The sequence below is a fragment of the Miniopterus natalensis genome, chromosome 5 (genome assembly GCF_054644295.1).
Source record: "Miniopterus natalensis isolate mMinNat1 chromosome 5, mMinNat1.hap1, whole genome shotgun sequence".
Lineage (NCBI taxonomy): Eukaryota > Metazoa > Chordata > Mammalia > Chiroptera > Miniopteridae > Miniopterus > Miniopterus natalensis.
Window position 1 is genome coordinate 25,778,577 of NC_142085.1, and position 22,281 is coordinate 25,800,857.

The window sequence follows — 22,281 nt, forward strand, 5'->3', positions numbered from 1 at the left end:
ACAGATTGCTTTTGATCAAACCTTCATGCCAGTTCACATCTAGTCAAGACAACAGCTCACCTTCAGGATCCAGAAGTCTGATAACACCAATTTTTTCTGCTACATAAAAAGCATGCTCTAAATTTGCAAGGTTGCTTTGAACAGCAACAGTATTCATGTCTATCAGGTCCGGCCTAGGAAAAAAATGCATGTGATTAATTACATTTTCTCACGTGACAATTCAACATTGTATTTACATGTGTACCTATTTATATAGCAACTGCTGCAACTATGAATACTAAGCCTGTGCTGAGGATATTTTCATCAAACATTGCTTCTCTCAGAAACTTGTTTGGCAAAGGCCAAGTGTAATGAGGAAAATATAAAAATTTGAACATATGTAACTTTTGGCAAGGCCTACAAATCCCTCATAATCAGAATCTACATGGATATCTTTCTCATTCAACCTACGTAAGCTCCACTACTCAACAGCATCCCTCCAACCCAACCAGCATCCTCTCAATGTTTCTCCCCACACAAAAGCTTATATTCAGTTCAAAGCCAAGCCCAGGGCATTCCCCCATCCAGGGTGTCATTCCCCTCACTGTCGTCTTCTCCAATCCTATGCATTCTCCAAAGCAGAGGCCAAGCCCCCCTCCTCTGTGGAGCCCTCACTCATCTTCCCGGCTCTCCGTTTTCTCTCTCTATTTCCTGAACTCCTAATGCTCCTGGGCCTGGGCCAGTCAATTTGGCATTTAGAACAATCACATACTTCCTTGCCCTACGAATTCAGTGTTTAATGTGCATGCACATCTTGTTTCTCCCGACTGGTCAATGTCAAATACCATATGTTAATACACATTTGTATTCTATCGTTCCGCTGAGATAAAGAGTGGCATACACTTGTTAGACATTCAAAAAACACCTGCATATAAGTCGGTAAACAGGTTGGTTAGAAATTTCAACCATTAATAACTAAATAAGCAAAGTTTGTATCCTCACAAACATGTATGTTTGCACATACACACAAACACACATGCTCACACCTCAGACTTCATCTCTTTCTAATTTGTGAGACTTACACAATACTCTTAACCACAGGGATACTTTGAAGCTATCTCTATTTGTATGAGACAAGAAAAGACTTCTAAAATCCTCCTTAAATTAGGAGGCAAAATATGGCAGTTGGAAACTTTACTCAAGGCCAGAAGCCAGTCAGGAAACTTTCATCTCAAAAATAAAGCATGAGCCCTGGCTGGTGTTGCTCAGTGGTTAGAGCATCAGCCCACCCACCAAAGGGTCGTGGGTTCGATTTCTGGTCAAGGGCAGGTACCTGGGTTGTGGGTTCAATCCCAGACCCAGTCAGGGCAAATGCCAGAGGCAACCAATCGATGTGTCTCTCTTACATCAATGTTTCTTTCTTTCTCACCCCCCCCCCCCACCCACCCATTTCCCCATCCCTCCCTTTCACTCTCACTAAAAATCAATGGGGGAAAATATCCTCAGGTGAGAATTAACACACACAAAATAACAAAGCATTAAAAGAATGCAGACACAAATGTGAAAACAGTAAAGCCTTCAAAAAGAATGGCACCCAGTCCCAAAGTCACTGAGTTAGAACCTGTTTATCAACTTCTAAGAGAAGGCTCTCTATTCCACAGATCTTCCTGTTCCACACTTGGGGAACCACAGAAGAGGGGAGGGCTCAGAGGCAGAGTGGGACAAGTGAAATGCAAATTATTTTGAATACTACTTGGAAGACTGTCTACATGAGAAACTCTCTGAAAATATACCATTAATCTTATGAACGTAAACAGCAATTTGTACTCCTATGTTTATCTGATAAGAAAGCAGACTTCCAAAGAAATCTAGTTACACTTTTACAGCTCTTTGACGTGTTCATTACCTTACACTACAGCCACCATTATCTACCTACATGTTTCCTAGGAAATTATTTGTTTTTTACGTGCCACCAATTTGATCACTGAAAAGTGGTCCTACAACTATTATAGAAACAATAAATCCACTGACAACAATAGAAGAGTTAAACGACATACCTCTAGGAATAACATTTTTTATTCACACAGAAGCTCTTTTTTTTCCACATAGACCCATTCTGAAGAATCTGCCAACTTCAAGATTACTAAACTGGTGTGTGTAACAGTCTAGACAAAAACAAATATCTAAAGTTCAAAAAACTGCTTTGCTTCCATAAAGTTCACACATTTTGAAAAAATGAAAACTAGCCTTTCTGAGTTTGCCAAATCCCCCAACAAGAAAGAGCATGTTGTTCCGCCAACCCTGCCCTTAGCAAGGGACGTGAACACTGAGTAATCCCAGGCAGAATGAATCAAGTCATTGAAGAAGCGAGTTTTTGAGTAAGAGAATAAAACATAAAGCTTCCTTCTGAATGACATAGTCATTTCAGCACAAAAGCAGCTGTATAATACGTGAGTTTGGATAAGTCACCTCTTTATCACGTATTTAACACTTTAATGGAACAAAAACTGAAACGGTTTTCCTCCATTAAAAAATTGCAGTAGACAGAATTAAGCAAAAAGTGAAAACGGACAGCATTTTAAAACCACTATGAAAAAGTAAGAGCCTGAAAGTTTTCAAAATCCTACCCGTTTCCTAGTCACCTCCTAAGGGCCTGGGTGTTTTTCGTCTGCGATCTGCTTTGCCCCTATTTATCTGGGGCTTCCAGAAGAGGCCCGTGCTGTGACCTGTCTACCTTCTTCCTTTCTTCACAGCCTCACTGGGATGATATAACCTTTCAAAACTTCAGCTACTTTCTACATAAAGAAGATGGATTTCACCTTTTTGTGTGACATTAACAGGAAATTTCATTCCCATCTCAAGTCTGACTAACCAAAGGCTACACTACACTGTCATGTGCAGAAGGCAGCAACCGTGTTCCTGGATTAGTTTAGACAGTGAAGCACTAACTATCCTGATTTCCTTAATTCCTGGAAACCTTTAAAAATCACACAACATAATCCTCTGTCACCTAAAATAATATATACTAGTCTTTTTATGGAAAAGAGGCAATTCGAACTCTTACCTGATTATTCTATAATAATGCAATCTTTTCTGAATGACTCAATCATCATGGATTGCAATTTTTAAAAACATATATTTATAGGCCACCTTTTTAAAAAATTAATTCTCACCCTGAGGATAATGTTCCATTGATTTTTAGAGAGAGTAGAACTGAGGGAGGGGGAAAAGAGAGAAAGATCGATAGGAGAGAGATATACTTCGATTGTTTGCTTGGGGCCAGGGATCAACCTGCAGCCCAGATATGTGCCCTTGACCAGAGATCAAACGCATGACCCTTTGGTGCGTGGGCCGACGCTCTAACCACTGAGCAACAACCGCCAGGGCTGTAGGCGGCCTTTTTTCTATAATTTATTAAAAACAACTTACAAAAAATAAAAATATAATAACATAAATTTTAAATTAGAAGTATAAAATGAAAACAGGCCATAAGATGAAGTTTAAAATGAGGGAAAAAAGAACAAACCACTTATATGCATGCTTAGTGCCCTTAATTTGCTCCAAAAATATAAGACAAAAAGGTACCAAAAGAAAAAATGGCTGTTACAATATAAAATATTTTTGGATAAAAGTAATGCTTACCTTGCATACAGCACTCATCTTAAAAAAAGTATTCTCCTAGACAAAATAGGTATGTATGCCCACATGCATATATACATACATACATATATACTTAAATACACATGCATCCATATGTGTACATGTATATGGAAACATATATATGTAATATTAAGATATCCACACTGACAGATAATCAAGCTAGAGGACATTAAAATTGCATAAGAAATTTTTTTGGCCCGGATGGGCGTGGTTCAGTGGTTGAGCATCGATCCAGGCGATCGGGGTTCGATTCCCGGTCAGGGCACATGCCCGGGTTGCGGGCTTGATCAATGACTCTCTCATCATTGATGTTTCTATCTCTCTCTCCCTCTCCCTTCCTTTCTCTGAAATCAATAAAGATTTTTTTTTTTAAATTTTTTTTTTGGTATAGACACTTCACAGTGCTTTCTTTCCTCAAACACTTTACGAGTATTTTAGCTCACATGAGCGTTAGATACGATTCTGGGGAAAAATGTGACTATAGTTAATAGTACTGTATTGCATATTTGAAAGTTGCTGAGAGTAGATCTTAAAAATTCTTATCACAAGAAAAAAATTTTGTAACTATGTGTGATGACAGATGTTAACTAGACTTATTGTGATGGTCGTTTTGCAGTATACACAAATATAGAATCATTACTTTGTACGCCTGAAACTAATATGCTATATGTCAATTATATCTCAATTTATTAAAAATCTGCAATACTATCAGATGATTGTTACAAGACAAACACAAAACAGACATACACACTAACGTGCCTCCTGAGGCAGTGACCCTTTTAACTCTTTTCCAGTGTTGATTTTTATTGTTTAAATCTAGGGGAAAAGAACACATTTAGGGTTGGGGGTAGGGACATTGCATGTTAGCCCAGCTCTGGAATACATTGTAAATGATGAAGTCTGGAAAATACAGCATTTGATAACATTTCTTTAAATCAAAATCAAAAGCACTTAAATTTTGTGATTTGAGGTATATGACCATCTGGAAGGACAGTGGGAAACAATGCTCTTTCTCAATTAACAAAGGAGACAATAGCAAGAAAAAGAGTGGTGGCTAGGAGCTGGGGGAGGGAGAAAATGGGGAGGTTTTGTTTTTTTTAAACATATCTTTATTGATTTCAGAGAGAGGAAAGGAGAGGGAGAGAGAGAGAGAAACATCAATGATGAGAGAGTCATTGATTGAGCCCACAACCCGGGCATGTGCCCTGACCGGGAATCGAACCCCGATCGCCTGGATCCTAGGTCGATGCTCAACCGCTGAGCCACACCCGGCCGGGCAGGAGTTATTTTTTAATGGATATATTGTCTCAGTTTTGCAAGATGAAAAGAGTTCTGGAAATGGATGGCAGTGATAGTTACACAACAACGTGAAGGTACTTAATGCTACTTTACTGTATACTTAAAAATGATTAGGGTGATAAATTTTATGTGATGTGTATTTTACTACAATTTAAAAAAAAAATTAAAGACAACTTTTACATATTTGAGAGTAATGGCTATATTGACGTGAAAAAAGTTAAGGATGTGATTCAAGTGTCCTGCAATTTAGTCATAACTTGCTCTCTGCTTACCTTAGAACACTAATCCAGAAACCTGTCTCAGTTCCCTTCCACAGAAAATGAAAATCAGCAATGACAGAAAATCAGGAATTCTAGAATTCCAGTCACCCCTAGGAGCATGTGGAAATGTGTGGGGATAAAGGAGGGGCATTTGGGGCTCCTGCTGCATAAGGTTTGAAGAACCTAACTGATTTGCCCAGGGACTCAAGACGGAATTCATGTGAAAGTACTTGTGAAACTTAGTATAAGGAGCAATGTAGACACGTTATAAAGAAGCAGATATTGGCATATAAACAGTGTAAAGAAAATATAATCAGAGAAGGCAGAACTTGGTGCTTTGGTATGCTAATTATAAATAATTCTTCCCAGTCAACAAACTAGCAAGTTCGCTCTTTTTCTTCATATTTAATAAGCTTCTACCATATGCCCAGCTGTAAGGCACTTAGGATATACGCACTGTGTATATGGAGAGGTCAAGGCTCCAAAGGGAGCTCGGGAGTAAACCAGGAGAAAACCCGGTGGAGAGAACCCAGGTAGAGGGAGGGCAAAGGCATGCATGTGCTCTGTGCCTGGAGGGAGCATGAGTACAGTGATGCCATTGTAATTAACCTAGTTATTAATAACAGGAAAGAAGCAACGGGAAAGCCAAATATTGTAGGCATGTCATTTAGACAGCTTCACCAGGAAGCTAAAGCTTTATACTCCCCAGGGAGCCATGGGCCTATTCCCCAAAGATCGAAGAGCACTGGGGGAAGGGACTGGACAGAGGGGAGACAGACACATGCTCAGTAAAGTTGCAGGGGGGCAACAAAGATGCTTGCTGTCAGTCACACCTGGAAACAACAGGTCATTGGCCAGGATGGGTGTGGCCACTGCAAGGGCACTAAATTTGGGATATTTAATCCCCTAAACAAAGGAGTTAGCTCTCTTGGCTCTTGGCAGCCCTTTTGGGCTCTTGTGTGCTAGGGTGCTCTTACACTCTTGGCACCCCGGGACTCTTGTTGCAGGAGGTGTCCTCTCTTGGCTCCCTTGCATTCACCCCCATGGCCCACAGCCATGTGGACCCCACACACAATGGACCAATGGACTGCAACTAGCGTGATGCTGAACTGGACCCGGCTGCAAAATGGAACAGAAACTCTGGACGCTGGCTTTGCTTCTAGCTCTACTGAAGCCCCAACTACACTTCTTCCAGGAATGGATTATGGTAAATGGGATTTTGGAAACCCAGGGATATAATTCCATGCAAATAAAAATCACTCATCCTCCCGTGCGAGTCTCAAAAAATTCTTTTTCTCAGGATATTGTAAGGACACCACCCCCAGCACTCAGCGGGGAAAGGGGTCCCCCACTTCCACCGGTAACACAAGGAGACCAGTGCACGGGCGAGGAGCCAGCTGCAAGGGGCACACGGTGAGAGATGAGGCTAGGTGGACGACAGGGGCCGAGGCGACGCAGAACCTCATGAACTTCTGCAAAGGTTTTGGATATTTTTACAAGAACTATAGAAAACCATTAAAATGCATTGGGGGGGGGGTATAAGAGATGAAATGATCAGATCTGAGGTCTGATGGAGAAGCCATTTAAAGTGGTAAAAGCATTCCCCCAGAATCCAGGCAGGAGACCACACTGACTTGCAAAAGAACGTGGTAGCAGTGGGAAGAAGTGAACAGGCCGGGAGGCAGCCGAAGGCCAAATCCACGGAACGGAGCTTTATAACACCGGTTACAGCAACAAGGGGCGTAGTCACAGATGAGGGTCGACACAGAGAGAAAGCTGAACAGGCAGCCGGGCAAACTCCCTACCCTGAAAGGGGTGGAGTCTGCAAAGGGCCCTGAGCGGGAGCAGCCCCAGAAACAGGAGGAAAAGCCAGGGGAGTGTCGCTCTACAAAAGCCAGAGAAAAACAGTATTTCCAGAAGAAAGGAGTAGTTAAGAGAATCCAATACTGAGAAGTCAGAAAGATGAGATTTGAGCCTGGCCGGGCGTGGCTCAGCGGTTGAGCATTGACCTAGGATCCAGGCGATCGGGGTTCGATTCCCGGTCAGGGCACATGCCCAGGTTGCCGGCTCGATTCCCAGGCGGGGGCGTGCAGGAGGCAGCCCATCAATGACTCTCTCATCATTGGTGTTTCTCTCTCTCTCTCTCTCTCTCCCTCTCCTTTCATCTCTCTGAAATCAATAAAAAATATATTTTAAAAAAAAAGAAAGATGAGATGTGAAAAATGTCCAAGGAATTCAGCCACATAGCAGTCACTCATGAGCTTAGAAGTGTTTCGGTGGATTACGGTGCCAGAAACCAGATTAGAGTGGGTTGAGGAACAAGTATGGAGCAAAGAAATAAAAATGATGGAGTGTATGGACTCTTTAAAGAAGCCTGGCTTTAAGGAAAGGACTGATAAAAGGCAGCAGGTGGAAAATAAGCGAGGGGCTGGGGGCGGGTTACTGTCTGCTGTTTTATTAACAAAGAGGTTCCAATGAGCTTCAAGTGCAATAAGAAAGATCTGTCGAGAGAGAAAAGTTTAATATAATGAGAAAGAAGGTTTGGGGGGCAATGGCTGAGATGGGATCCAGGACATGGGAGTTGGGGGACAGGCTTTGGGTAGGTGGAGAGAAGCCTCTTCTGTTAACAGGGGCTAGGATGGATACAGACGAAGGGAGGTTTGTCTCCTTGGTAGCAAAAAGAAGCACTACACTGGCTGGCTTCAGTTTTCTCTGAGAGCAGGAATTGAGGCCATCAGTTAACAGTGAGGGAAGGAAAGGTGGTGAGAGGGAGAGAAAAGGTAAGTTAATATGAAAAGAAAAAGACTGCCTGGTGAGAACCACTAGAGGTTGGTAACCATGAAGTCAGAGTGAAGCCCATCTCCCTGAAGTCTAACATTCTCGGGTGTGTTTCATTGCTTGGGTGCAGGCACACACCAAGTAGATAGCTGGGCTCCTACGGGTCAGGATTTCCCGGGAAATCAGTATACTCTCCGCAATTTGTAAGGAACTGCAAAGGATTCTGTGGAAGTTAAAAATATATACATATAAATGTGTGTGTATATATATATACTCCCTTTACCTAGAGATCAGTTTTAGAACAACCTCTGCACTCCTGAACACAATTCACCGACACACACAGATACATGAAGACACATATACCACTTAACATCTGCCCTTCAATAAATCACACAATAAAAATATTCACAAAATATGCCTCACTTATCCTACGATGGCACAGCAGTTGCCATAACAAATTCCTGAAGATGACTGTTTGGATTAAATCATGTTTGGGCTTAGCATATTCTTACTGTTCTTATTGGTGCAAAAAACATCTCACCTCCCCACCCCACCCACAGGGGAGGAAAAAAAGACCTGTAATATGGTTCTTCCTTCTCCTGCCCACACAAATAAATATGAACATGCAGGAGACCCACCCACAGTTGCATAACTAGGTGTAGACATTCCTGTATGCTCATATTTGGACACATATTGTTGAAAGAAACACAGCCAAGAGCTCCAAGGTGGCAACAAGCTATGAAGGTAATTTTCCCTTTTCTCAAAACTAGATGCCTGAGTTTATTTCAAACAATTCTTCCAATTTTTTTCTACAAACTGACTCTCTACTAACAAGGGAGAAAGCAAAGAATGAAAAATGCTGTAATGTACAGCAAGCTTGGAATCTCACAACCTCAGATATTAAAAGGTACTTGATAAACTATGATTCACTTTGCAAACAATCAGCTCCATAACAGCCTCGTAGACTTTAATAAACACAGAAAATAGTACTGATTTGGATAGTGTAGGTGCTCCTTCGCTACACACTTCCCACACCTCTGGCATTGTGATGGGCACTCTCTCAGATGTTATCCCAAGGCAGCCCCCACCGCTGACATTCTCTTTAAAAGATTAGATCACTCGGACTTGCCAACTTATTTGGCCATTTTCCCCACTAAACTCCTAGCATATACATGTTTAAACGAATAGCTTGCACTCCTGAACACAACAAGGTGTGGAAACACAGGTCTGCAATTTCAGCTCTAGCACATACTTTAAAAGCTGAAGAAAAATCAAAGGGCAAATTAAAATTGCTAGAATGCAATTAACAAATAAAGTAAGGGACTGTTTCTTTCTTAAAGGCATCATGGTGGGGGAAGAGTACAGAAGGGGTATAATATATCAATGCGACTCTTGGCACACAATTCAGACATAAGTCTTAGAGCCTTAAATGTAATATCCTTTGACCCAGCAATTCTACTTCTAGGACCTTATCCTACAGACACATTCTCACATCTGTGCAAAGACACATACAAAGTCCAATACAACACTTTTAAGTATCAAATAACAATGTCAATCAATAAGGTGTTATTAAATAAATTGTTACATCCATATAATAGCATACTATGCAGCATTTAAAAGAATAAGGTAAATCTATTTGTTCTGATATGGAAAGACATCTAAAATGAATTAAGGGGGAAAAAGAATGATGTAAAATAATATATATATTATTCTCTCATTTGTGTCTTAGAAAAGATTATATATGTATTCAAGGTTATGTGCTTATTAAACATTATCTCAATAAAGTTTACCCTTCCCTCAAAAAAGAAAAAATAGGTATTTGCACATGCATAGAAAAATTCTGGAAGAATATGAAAGAAATTTAACAGCAATTGCCTCGGGAATCGGGGGGGGGGGGGGGGTGATCACATTTCCATGCATACCCTTTTACTCTGTTTGAGTGTTTTATGTTAATGTATTTTCAGTTGGTTGCTTTTTTGTTTTTTTTAAATCACAGATACAAGAGAAAGTAGAACTGTGGCAAGGAATGCCTACTGTAGCAATGGCTACAAAATTCATCAGGCTTTCACGGTGAGGACAGCCAGGTGAGCCATCTTCCTATTATGGGCGGGTCACTTGTTCAGTTTTCTGACAAAAAATGGACTATGAGAATTTAGACTATTCCTTACCTCATATCTATAAAGAACTATTTCTTACAATAATAGAAGTAATATTATAGAAAATTTTTGTAAATTAATCTAGGAAAGAGACCCAGGAACATAAGTAGATATTTCCTCTACATGCCAAACTATATACCCAAAACTGCATGTAAAAATATACAGATACACTACAGTCACCAGATGTGGACACGAACTCATGCACCTGACTTGGATGCAGACGCATTACAAGCAGTGCATGTGAGCTCTCTAAGGATTTAAAATTGTCAATCACCTGGTTAGAAGTCAATCACCTATGCTCTCAGAGTTCAACAGTTTTGAGTTTACTTGGTAAGGGAAGTAAGCAATGTGATTTTGCCTCACAAACTAAAATACTTGTGACTTTTTTTTTACATGTGTACACACACACACACACACACACACACACACACACACACACACACACACACGGGTTCTGGAGCCAGAGGGCTGACCAGATTCTGAGGGATAAGAATCACCTAATCAACATTCATCCAACTTCCTACGGTAACATTTCAAACCCTGAAGGGCCTGCTCCCCGTAGTAAACCAGTCCAATCCAGTTTAGCTTGTAAGGTGTGACTGAAGCCAAGCATGTGGCTGAATCACAGGCCTCCAGGTCAGACTATTAAACAAGATGATTCTGACCACAGCCTTTCAGTCTAACCTTCCCAATTACAGCATCTTTAAACATTTAAAATAATGAAATATGACGGCCCCATTAAATTCTAATTCAAAAGGCAAACAATGAACAAAATAATTGCTACCTTCCCAACTACATACTCGGACAAGTGAAAAATCCCTAGCTGCCTAATTAGAACATATCTAAATGGTACGCTCCTTGGGTAATATATTTAAAACATGCTTATGAAAAGAATGCCAGGGCCCTTAAAAGAAGAGTTAATTAAGTGAATGGGATAAATTAAAAACAAGAATAGGACAAGCAGAAACTAGTAAACAGAAATAATCTCTCTCCAAAACAGCCCCGAACCCCCAGGCACTTTAGTCTTGACACACTTAGTATCTTTCCACATCGCCACCTTCGGTTCACAGGGCCCTCCTGCACACTCTGTACTACACTTTCTGGCCTGGGGGCCGCATTCATGTTCCTGCCTGCTCAGGCAAACATGTTTTCACAATGAGAGAAGCTGGGTGCTGCTGTTTTGGAACATGGCTTTCATCAGTGTTCTAGGGCAGATACCCACTTGGAGAAACTGATAAAGTAAGATAAGTCAGGAGGAGCTGAACTTCAAGCTGGAAGGCAGAGCTTTATTTCTCTCGGAAAGGAGAAAGTCCATTTTCCTGACGCCAGTGCACACTTAAAAACAAGAGCACAGGACTATCGGTGGAACCCTCTGCTGGTAGCACCTACCTCTGCAGAATGTGGACTACTGTGGAATTGTACTCCTCTGTCTGTCTTAACCCTTGGTGACTCATTAATCTACTAGTGTTCAGGGGATACTCCCAAATCCCTTGGCTATTGGTTCCCGGTTAATTCTACTTCACCCTCTCTTGCTTTTAAGCTACTTACTTATCAACTGCTTTTGCAACATCCTTTTGATCTAAGTCCATCAAATCCAGTCTTCCTAGTTATTCTTTTGAATGAAAATCAAGGCTAGGGGCAATAGTGAGGCGTATTTACCTAAGATCTCTTACCAACTGTGGTTTTCAGTGAAAAAATTAATATGCTTTAAAAGGTATGTGATGCTGAGCATGTTAATTACCTTTGGAGCCTCAGCTTTATAACTGAATAATGTGCTAATTTAATACATTGGTAAGATGGAAGGAGCGCCATCTATTTCGCAGGACTATGATCATTTTGAAAGCTACCATATAGAGAACACAGCTAGTCAGGAACTGATACATGATCAATATTCTGGGGTACCTACTATGTGACAGTTACTTTCCTTTTACTATCATGAGTCATTTTTATTGTATAGCATCTATGAATTAGTCTTATTATATAAATTTCTCTTCATTTTTATTTCACATAATTATTCTTTCAAGAAACAAATATTAGAAAAGTAAGTTTTCTATGGAATAGTTTAGAATAAATTATTAGTAAAGTACTGCTTACTGGGGTTAACACTCCATCTACTTTAAAAAAATCATATTCTATGTGGGAACAATAAAAATATGCTAGAAAATCCAAATTAATGTACTTGATTAATAATTTTTGACAGTATTTACATTAATACAAAATCTGAAGAATGCTATTACTTTGTTCCTATTTTCAGATCAATATTTCTAAATCTTTTTTTCCCATGATCATTCTCACATCAATGCCTATTTAATTTTTTTAATTAGACTTCTATTTTTTTAATTTATCTTTTTTGTTGAAAGTATTACAGATGTCCCCCTTTCCCCCTCCCCGCCACTGACTCCCTCCATTAGAACATATTATGTAGACAGAAATCTTAGTAAATAATTTTTTACAAATAATATTGGTTTGATTTTAGATGAAAAATATTATCTATTTTCCTTCTAATCTCCAGAGAAATCTTTCACATTCTATCTAGGGCATGCAGACTTGTAGTATAAGAGGCATTATAATCCCTCTCTATCCGCTGCAGCAATCACGAGGTTCTCTCCTGCTAAGCCCTCACTACCTCTTAAGATCCTTCTTAAAAAAGTATTCCATATAGTTAGACTTGACAATTGAGTAGAAATGAAATCCATGTGCCAGAAGTCAAATAAAATTCATATTAATAGTAAAATACTTTATCTAAAAAATACCCCAAAAGCCCATTTAAGTAGATAGGTTTCTACAGCAAACCCAAATACATCACAAAATTTAAGGCAATAATTATCAAGTGAAAACAACTGTTAAATAAGACACTGCTCTCTAAACATGACTATTACTGTCCAATATCCAAACATCTGCTTACAGTGATTTTTCAATTGTTCATAACTTTGTCTCTTTTGTCTTTAGAGTAAATCAAGACATTCAACCATTCAACAGTGAAAACTATGTGTAGTTCAACCCCATTCATTTAATTCTTACATATGCTAGAAGAAAAGTACTCAATTGTTTTTTTAAGTAAAAAGAAAGGCCCAAGGACTTAATTCAAATACAGTTCTACAGATGAAAAGTTCCTTGTGGTGAAAAAACACACACGGTAATATTTTATGAGGCACAGGATAACTTAACGAAACTTCAGCAACAAAGAACTCTTGCAAGCAGTTAGACCTAATATTCAGCAATTTTATCATGAATTCTAACAAAGGAAAACAGAGCAAACTAGGAAATCAAAGCTCAAAGTTAAAGCTAAACAATTTTCTAAAGTGATCACTCTGCCAAAATAAAAGTTCAAAACAAGTAACATTCAAAAGATACAAATTCTCTCCTTAAGTAATATAAGCTCTATAACATTAAACTTCCCTGGGAAATTTTAGGATCTCTGACATAAATTAACTTATTTAAGTACTTAGGAGAAAAATGTACAGCATGCATATACCAGTTTGTGTTTGTAATTCTTCGTAAGGATTGTAGAGACAATGCCCGGAGACCACTGCTTTTCAAAGTCCATTATTTTAGCATAGCTAGCTTCTAAATGTTTTGTTTCTACCTAAAAGACTTCAAAGAAGAGAATAGAGCACACCCTCAAAAATGCATCGTGACATAAATCCTTTAAGTATGGCAATCCAAATATTTTTACTCAGAGACCCAGATCTTATCATGCCAGGTAGAGAATGTGTCCAGCTATGTAGGCCTCTGATGGCTTCATGTTTAAGTCACAGGGGAAGTGCAGTGTGATTACCACCCCAACTATAACCACTCAACCCTCTTGTCATTGCGTTACTCCAGGAGATCTGGTACTGATTTTGGGCAAGTGTAGGCAAGTTGATCCTGCTTTTTTAATTCATCAACCTACGCCTACCTCTATTGAAATGTTGTTCCATAAAGGAAGCAAATTATTCTAGTGTTTAAAGGGGGCTTGTGGGTATGGATACACAGGAGATTCATTACAGTGTTGCAGGTGTTAAAATTTCCAAAAATAAAAGAGGGAGAGAGAAGGGGGGGTGAAAAGAAAGGAAGAAAGGGGGAAGAGAAGGGAGGCAGAAAATAGGATTTCAAGTAAAAAAGACCAGGGTCAGAATCTTAGCTCTGTAACTTATAGTCGTGTGGCCTTGTTGAGGTCCCTCATCTGTAAAAGTGGGATCATAGCAGTCCCTGCCATATGCGGCTGTTGGGAGATTTGCACGAGATAAGACATGGATAGCACTTACAGAATACCTAACACGTAGAAAGTTATCAAAACATTAACTCTTCTATAAAATTATTATTTTTACTGAACTCAAACAAGTTTGTCAGTTTCATAAGTTATAGCTTAGGCTTACTCTATTTAGGAAGTTATTCAGTTCTTCAACAACATCATATAATCTCTGAAAAACTAGGACAAATAACTGAGATCAAGAAATACGTTGTTTTCAATAAATATTTTCTGGGGATTTAGCTTCTTAGAAGGTAATAAGAGCATGGACTCAAGAGCCAGAGTGCCTGGGTTTGAATGCCAAGAGGGCCACTTGCTGGCTGTGTGTTTTTGTTAATATGTTTTTATTGATTGTAGAGAAAGGGAGAGAGAAATAGAAACACCTATGAGAAAGAAACATCAATTGGCTCCCTCCTATACACCCCCACTGGAGATGAAGCCCACAATCTGAGCATGTGCCCTGACCAGGAATTGAACTCTCAACCTCTCGATGCATCGGACAGTGCTCAACCGACTGAGCCACAACAGCCAGGGCTGGTTGTGTGACTTTAAGCAAGTCTTTACTCTGTGTCTCAGCTTCTGTCTGTTAACTGGGGGTGACAATATTCCCTCAGGGATGTGGTGAAGATTAAATAAATTAATATATGTAAACTGCTTAGGATAGTACCTGGGACTTAGGAAGTGCTATGTAAGCATTAACTTGGATTTAGTTGTTAATAATTCTCACAGGGAAACTTTACCATCCCAAAATTGGCCACTGTTAAACATAGATAGACACTAGAGTAAATAGACTAGGGGACTATAATTTGGAAATTTGTGAGCTGTAAGCCTGAACTAAACCTGTATCTCTCACTCATCAGTCCTCTATATACATGAACTTGGTCACCGCCCTGTAGATTCCACATATCAGAGCTTACTATCTGCTAGATTACTGGCACAGGCCAAAAACATATTACAGCTCTGTGGCCTGCGTGTGTGCACCGCGCTTAGAGGGGAGATCTCCGAGTGGTGGAAATGTGATGTTTTTACTTTTACTTGTCTGTATTTTCTAATTTTCTGCCATGTGCATGTGTTGTTTTTATAATAATAAAAGGTTATTTTAAAATGTGGAAATGAAAAAAACTCATATTTGTCTAAGGACAAAATCTCACAAATTCCATACCTGTATTTATGAATGATGGCATTAAAGAGTTTTCCATCTCTCCAGCAGGTAGTGAAATTTTCGCACCGTATGCCAGCATAACCCTCTGTCGCCTGCTGTGTCCACAGCAGCAATCTCTCCTTCGCAGACATATCCTCTGACTCTCCAGTAACATGGATATCAGATATCTAAAGATAATAGAAAGTGTTCAATCATTAGGAAGGAAGGAACCTAACTCAGATTAAGAACCTACTATGTGCCAAGCACTGCACCAGTGCTATTTCACTTAATCCTCATAACTCTCACTTGTAAGCTAAGTATATTTTTCCCATTTACATCTAAGGAAACTGAGTTTCAAAGAAGTTAATAGATTGAAAAAGTCAGATTAAACTTAAGCATCTAATTTTTTTATTATATTTAAATGTCATAGCATTGAAAAAAATATGTTCCTCTTGATTAATCAGATCTGTTAAAACAACTCAAGAGAATGTTTTTCCAAGTTCAAACAGATCAAAAGTAAAACCTACAAATTAATCTACATTACCACATGCTGAGCAGAATTTGATCCAACAGATATTGTGCAAAGAAGGAAAAACAGTACCCTGTCCAATGAACATAAGTTGGCCTAAAATCTCTTTAATTTTCTCAAGAGTCCTTGCTCAGCCTACTCAACAAGAAACCTTTAAAAGCTGATTTTTTCCCCCTATACTTTTTGTTTTCATTAAATTTTCTAAAAGTCTCTTCCATTAAATAATTTAAAAAAACAGGTCACCAGCTCCAATGATTTACATTTTCTCAAGAACCTCTTTGGTAAGGTTCCTACTTAATCTGCTGATAATGATATTAAGGCACAAAGAGTTTAGCTGGGGTCACACAGTAATTCCAAAGCTGGGATTAACACCAACAAATGTTGCCTCATTCGATGTAGGACGCAAAGCCAAGGGATCAAGAAGACAGGTGGCAAGCCAGGATCAGGGAGAGCAAATAAGAGACTGGAAGCAAGACATAGGGAGGTACAAGTCACTTTATAACAAGAAAAAAAATCACTAGTCACAAGTTTGGCTTCTAGTCCTGCCCACTAGTCCCATGGCTTTGAGTAATTCATTTCATGTCTGTGAGTCAACTCCTTCATCTATAAATGAGGAGCTAGGAGGTAGAAGCAGATAATGTTTAAGACTTTTCAGTCCAAAGTGTTACTGTGAGATTATAAATACAACACAGAAGTCAGAGGTCAAAATAGACAAAGTCAAGCAACTGAAAGTAGAGAATGAAACACACACACACACACAACAGACTAAAGAAAGCCTTTAGTCACTGTGCCAATGCCAAGCTCAAACAGGAAGCCCTTTATTTCTCCCAGCTGGCCACAAAAACCAGAGTCGTGGCCAACCCAGGGACCTGGGGCAAGAGCACTGCAGCAGTTAAAGGCCACACCAGGCCTTGGAGATGACGGCCACACCCACACCCTCTCTCCAGTATTCAGCAGAGGCCCTGTGGAGCTCCACTCAGCCACAGCAGGGGCATGCTCCTCGACGAGTGGCCAGGGCTTCACTCATCTTTCCTAAGAATCTGTGTTACCATCCATAGCATAGAAAAGAACTATGTTTATGAACACACTATAAAGGATATATAGAAGGGATATCTTTTCTTTTAATTGATTTTTTAGAGAGGGAGGGAGGGAGGAGGGAGAGAGAGAGAAACATCAATGATGAGAGAGAAACATCAGTCAATGGCCTCCCATATGTGGGATCGAACCCTCAATCTAGGTATGTGCCTAGGTATGTGGGAATTAGAACCCACAACTTTCTGGATCATGGGACGATGCTCTAAAAAACAGCCACACAGCCAGGGCCGGCCCTCCCTCCCTCCGTCCCTCCCTTTTTAATGTGGACAAAAAGAGCTGAAAAACTACCACAATTTTTCCACCCAATATCCAACTGATATTCTGGTTTAAAATTAAGCTAGAACCCTTTCTGGCACATTGCATAAGTTTAAATCCCATCTCCACCACTTACATGTTCAAGTGAATTAGCTGCTTTAAGACCCGTCCCTCACTTGTGAAACAGTGATGGTAATAATCATTACACTGTTGTGAGAATTCAACAGTGCGAGCACAGTGTAGTAAGTGTGTGCTCAATGTGTCAGCTATTTTACAGTTTTATTATTCTTTTTGACAAATGGAGAAGCACAAACTTGGTTTTATTGTTCTCCCAATTCTCCTTCTGTAAAGAGGAATAAAAGATAAAGCTTTTAAATTTGCTGCCTCAAAATAATCAAAATCTAGAAACACGGGCTCAGAGAAACTAACCTAGGAAACTGTAAATGAAAAAGTTGAACATCTGCGTAAAATTTCACAAGTCCCTCTTAGCCTTTACAAATTATCAAATCAACTGCTTTGGGGAACCCCTGCAATGCAGGAGCTACATGGGTGGTATTACAGCTATATAAAGAAAAAGAAGATAGCAGGGGAGCGGGGAGGCTATTTTCTCCTGGGTCAAGTACATTCCATGCCAGTTCAGTCACAAAAGTAATTACCTAGTAACAAGGGAAGTCAGTAAATTTCAACTGCAAGGTACCAATTTAAGTTTAATAGGCTCAAGTGCAAAACAGCACTTTACCCGAGGAAGGATATCAAAGGGGGAAAGGTTTAGAAGTCTGAAAATAGTCTGAATATCAACCAAGAGAAAATCGTATATTCTTATTAAATGAGTTCATAACAGATAAATTTCAGATTGTTATACACACACACACATAAAGTTTTGGTGTTACACATGAGTACACTATTTAAAAGGCTATAATTTAAAAATGCATATTCAAACATGTGATGAACCAAACTTGAACATATCGAACACACTAACTCATTTTCAGATTCTCCTGCTTTTTCCAATTAACTGAATATTATCCCCACGTGGAAATGTAAGGTATTTTTAATTTTATTTTTATTTTTTCCTTTTTATTGCATTTATTGGGGTGACACTAGTTAGCAAAATTATACAGGTTTCAGGTGCACAATTCTACAATACATCATCTGCACACTGTATTGTTTGTTCACCTCCCCAAGTCAAGCCTCCTTCCACCACCCTTTATCCCCTATGTACCCCCTACCCTCCTCACCCCTGAAATCACCACACTTGTTCCTGTTCTCAAGTTTTTCTCTTTTTATTTATTTTTTTGCTCAATCCCACCCCTCACCCAGCCTCCCAACAAATATACTGTACCATTAGCCACTATCTATAGGAGTATATCAAACTGTTTGTGACACCATGCAGCCAAATTAAAAAGAAAAATAAACTAAATGCTAAAGACTGTCAATCTGTTCTTGTCGCTCATGACCCCTGATATAAAATCAGCAGGACAGCCTGAATCCTCCAGCAATGACAGGTCAGGTTGGGTTGTGAGAAGTAATCAAGCCTCCTTCCTTCAAATCCTGGAGGCAATACAGTGTTGAGAAAGGGTTTCAATTCATGCTGCCTTGGTTCAAATCCCATTCTCCAACAGTTAACAATTAAAAACTTTTTTTTTTTCAGTTACAGTTTACATTCAATATTATTTTGTATTACTTTCAGGTACAATCATATACTTTACAAAATGATACCCCCTGATATTCCCCATGCAGTACTTTACATCCCCGTGACTATTTCGTAACTACCAATTTGTAACTTCCTTTACCTTTTTCACCCAGACCCCAAACCCCCTTCCCTCTGGCAACCATCTGTCTGTTCTCTGTATCTATGAGTCTCTTTCTATTTTGCTAGTTTATTTTGTTCTTTAGATTCCACATATAAGTGAAATTATATGGTTTTTGTCTTTCTCTATCTGACTTATTTCACTCAGCATAATACCCTCTAGGTCCATCCATGCTGTCACAAATGGTAAGATTTAATTCTTTTTATGGCCAAGTAATACTCCATTGTATACACATACCACATCTTTTTTATCCACTCATCTATCAATGGGCACTTGAGTTCCTTCCATATCTTAGCTATTGTAAATAACACTGCAGTCAACACAGGGATACATATATTCTTTCGAATTAGTGTTTTGGGTTTCTTTGGAAATATACCCAGAAGTGGAATCGCTGGGTTGCGGTAGTTCCATTTTTAATTTTTTTGAGGTATCTCTATACTGCTTTCCACAGGGGCTGCACCAATCTGCATTCCCACCAACAGTGCTCAAGGATTCCCTTATCTCCACACCCTCATTAACACTTGTTTGCTGATTTAATGATGATGGTCATTCTGAAAGGTGTGAGGTGATACTCATTGTGGTTTTAATTTGCATTTCTCTGATGATTACTGACACTGAGTATACTTTCATATGTCTATTGGCCACACCAATGTCCTCTTTGAAGAAGTATCTATTCAGGTCTTCGGGCCACTTTTAAATTTGATTGTTTGATTTTCTGATGTTGAGTTGTATGACTTGTTTATAAATTTTGGATATTAACCCCTTTTACAGGATATCATTGGTGAGTATCTTTCCCCATTCAGTAGGTTGTCTTTATGTTTTATTGATGGTTTCCTTTGCTATGCAAAAACTTTTTAGTTTGATGTAGTCCCATTTGTTTATTTTTTCTTTTGTTTCCCTGGCCCAAGAAGATATATCAGGAAAAAATATTGCTAAGAGAAATGTCAGAGATTTTAGTGCTTATATTTTCTTCTAGGAGTTCATGGTTTTGAATCTTACACATAAGTCTTTACTCCATTTTGAGTTTATTCTTGTATATGATGTAAGAAGCTAGTCTAGTTTCATTTATTTGCATGTATCTGTCCAATATTTACAACACAATTTGTTGAATACATTGTCTTTACCCTACTGTGTGTTCTTGCATCATTTGTCATATATTGACTATCTAGGTGTGGGCTTACTTCTGGGTTCTCTATTCTGTTCCATTGATCTATGTGTCTATCTTTATGCCAGTACCAAGCTGTTTTAATTACTATAGCCTTGTAGTATAGTTTGATACCAAGTAGTATGATACCTCCACTTTGTTCTTCTTTCTCAAGATATCTGTGGCCATTCAGGATCTTTTTTGGTTCCATATAAATTTTTGGCTTATTTGTTTTAGTTCTGTGAAAAACGTCATTGATATTTTCATGGGAATTGCATTGAATCTATAGATTGCTTTGGTTAGTATGAACATTTTAACTGTATTAATTCTTTCTCTCCATGAGCATGGTATATGCCTCCATTTATTTGTATCTTCTTCAATATCTTTCTTCCATGTCTTATAATTTTCTGAGTATAGGTCTTTTATCTTCTTGGATAAATTTATTCCTAGGAATTTTATTATTTTTATGCAATTGTAAATGGATTGTTTTTTTAGTTTCTCTTTCTGATAGTTCATTATTATTGTACATAAATGCAACTGATTTCTGAATGTTTATTTTGTACCCTGTTACTTCACTGAATTCATTTATCAGTTCTAGTAGTTTCTTGATGCAATCTTTAGGATTCTCTCTCTACAGTATCCTGTCCTCTACAAATAATGGCAGTTTTACTTCTTTCTTTCTAATTAGGATTGTCATGCAGAGTTATTTGCATATTCTCCCTAAAATCCATTTCCTCATTTAAAAAATTTAAATGATGACATATAATTTCTACTCCTTGAGGCGTTCTAAAGATTAGACGGAATAATCCACATCAAGCGTTTTAACACAGTGCCTGGAATGTAGAAAACTATAAATGTTAGCTTCTCCCACCACAATTTTATTTGTAGTATTTGCTGCTTAAAGCTTCTCACAAGCAATCTGTCAGCTAGTATCAAAAACAAACAAAATACTTTACACCAAAGTTCCTTTTGGAAACTTGAAGCCCTCATGCCTCACATCCAGGTCACTGTTGACTACCACCCAAATTCAAGTTCTTCCTGTAACTGAGACTCTCTTGCCCATATTATACCAACTGCTTCATCTCTCCTGACCCAGCTTGACACCATGCCTAAAATTTCCAGAAATATTTATTCCATGGCAAAAAAAAAGTCTCTTACATCTTCAATACTTTATACTGCTTCTACCTATTTACTGAGCTCCTGGTCTCTCCCACTATACTAACTCAAGTCTCGGGCACCACAGGCAGAGGGAATGTATTCTAATTCCTCCAGTGATGCAAAGGCAATAGTTTTCAAATCATTAGCCATGCATATGAATCCCTCATTTTCACACTAAGGCCACTCTTGCACTGCTACATTCTTCCTCTCCTCAGAAACGATGCCCACATCCCAAAGGTTTGGCACCTGACTAAGTGCCTTTCTCCATCTAGCACCTCATCTCCTTGATCTTCTCCTCTCTGCTTTAGCTGTCCACATACCACATCCTGGACCTCACCATCTTGAACCAGAAAAAGTCCACCTCAGATATTTATATTCTGAGAGCAATTTTCCATTCTTGTAGCATGTTCGTGCCCTAATTTTAGCTAAATAAATTATCTGGCCTTGCCAACATCTCAGATTGTTTGCCTTTCCAATTTTGTCTCAGTCTATGAGCCCTCTTCCATCTTTACCTCCTTCTCTACCTGGCCTGTACTACATGATCCGTCATTCTAATCAATATCCTCAACTCCCTCACACCTTTCCCCTTACGCTGCAACAACCCAGCCAAACCTCAGTCCTGGTCAAGTCAGCTCTATGTCTTCTTTACTCTTGCCTTAAGCTATAAAGATCTATTACAGAAAACCATACTACCATGTGAACCAAGTGAACTCCAATTTAAATTTCAAAAGTATCTTTTAAGACACAATTATGATAGGTCTAAAGTGATACTGGGCTCAGCAAAGCTT

At 39.0% G+C, this 22,281-nt stretch overlaps 1 protein-coding gene across 4 annotated transcripts in view; it reads right to left on the reverse strand.

The window, feature by feature from the left end:
* The window catches only part of DST (dystonin), a 399,279-nt gene that overhangs the window by 169,410 nt on the left and 207,588 nt on the right, over positions 1-22,281 (reverse strand). For all 4 annotated transcript variants that reach the window (XM_087817457.1, XM_087817456.1, XM_087817454.1 and 1 more), the window contains 2 exons: positions 15,526-15,692; positions 61-173 (listed from right to left, as the gene is read on the reverse strand). In XM_087817457.1, the coding sequence (XP_087673583.1) occupies positions 61-173; positions 15,526-15,692 (280 nt within the window). The remainder of the gene's footprint in view (positions 1-60; positions 174-15,525; positions 15,693-22,281) is intronic.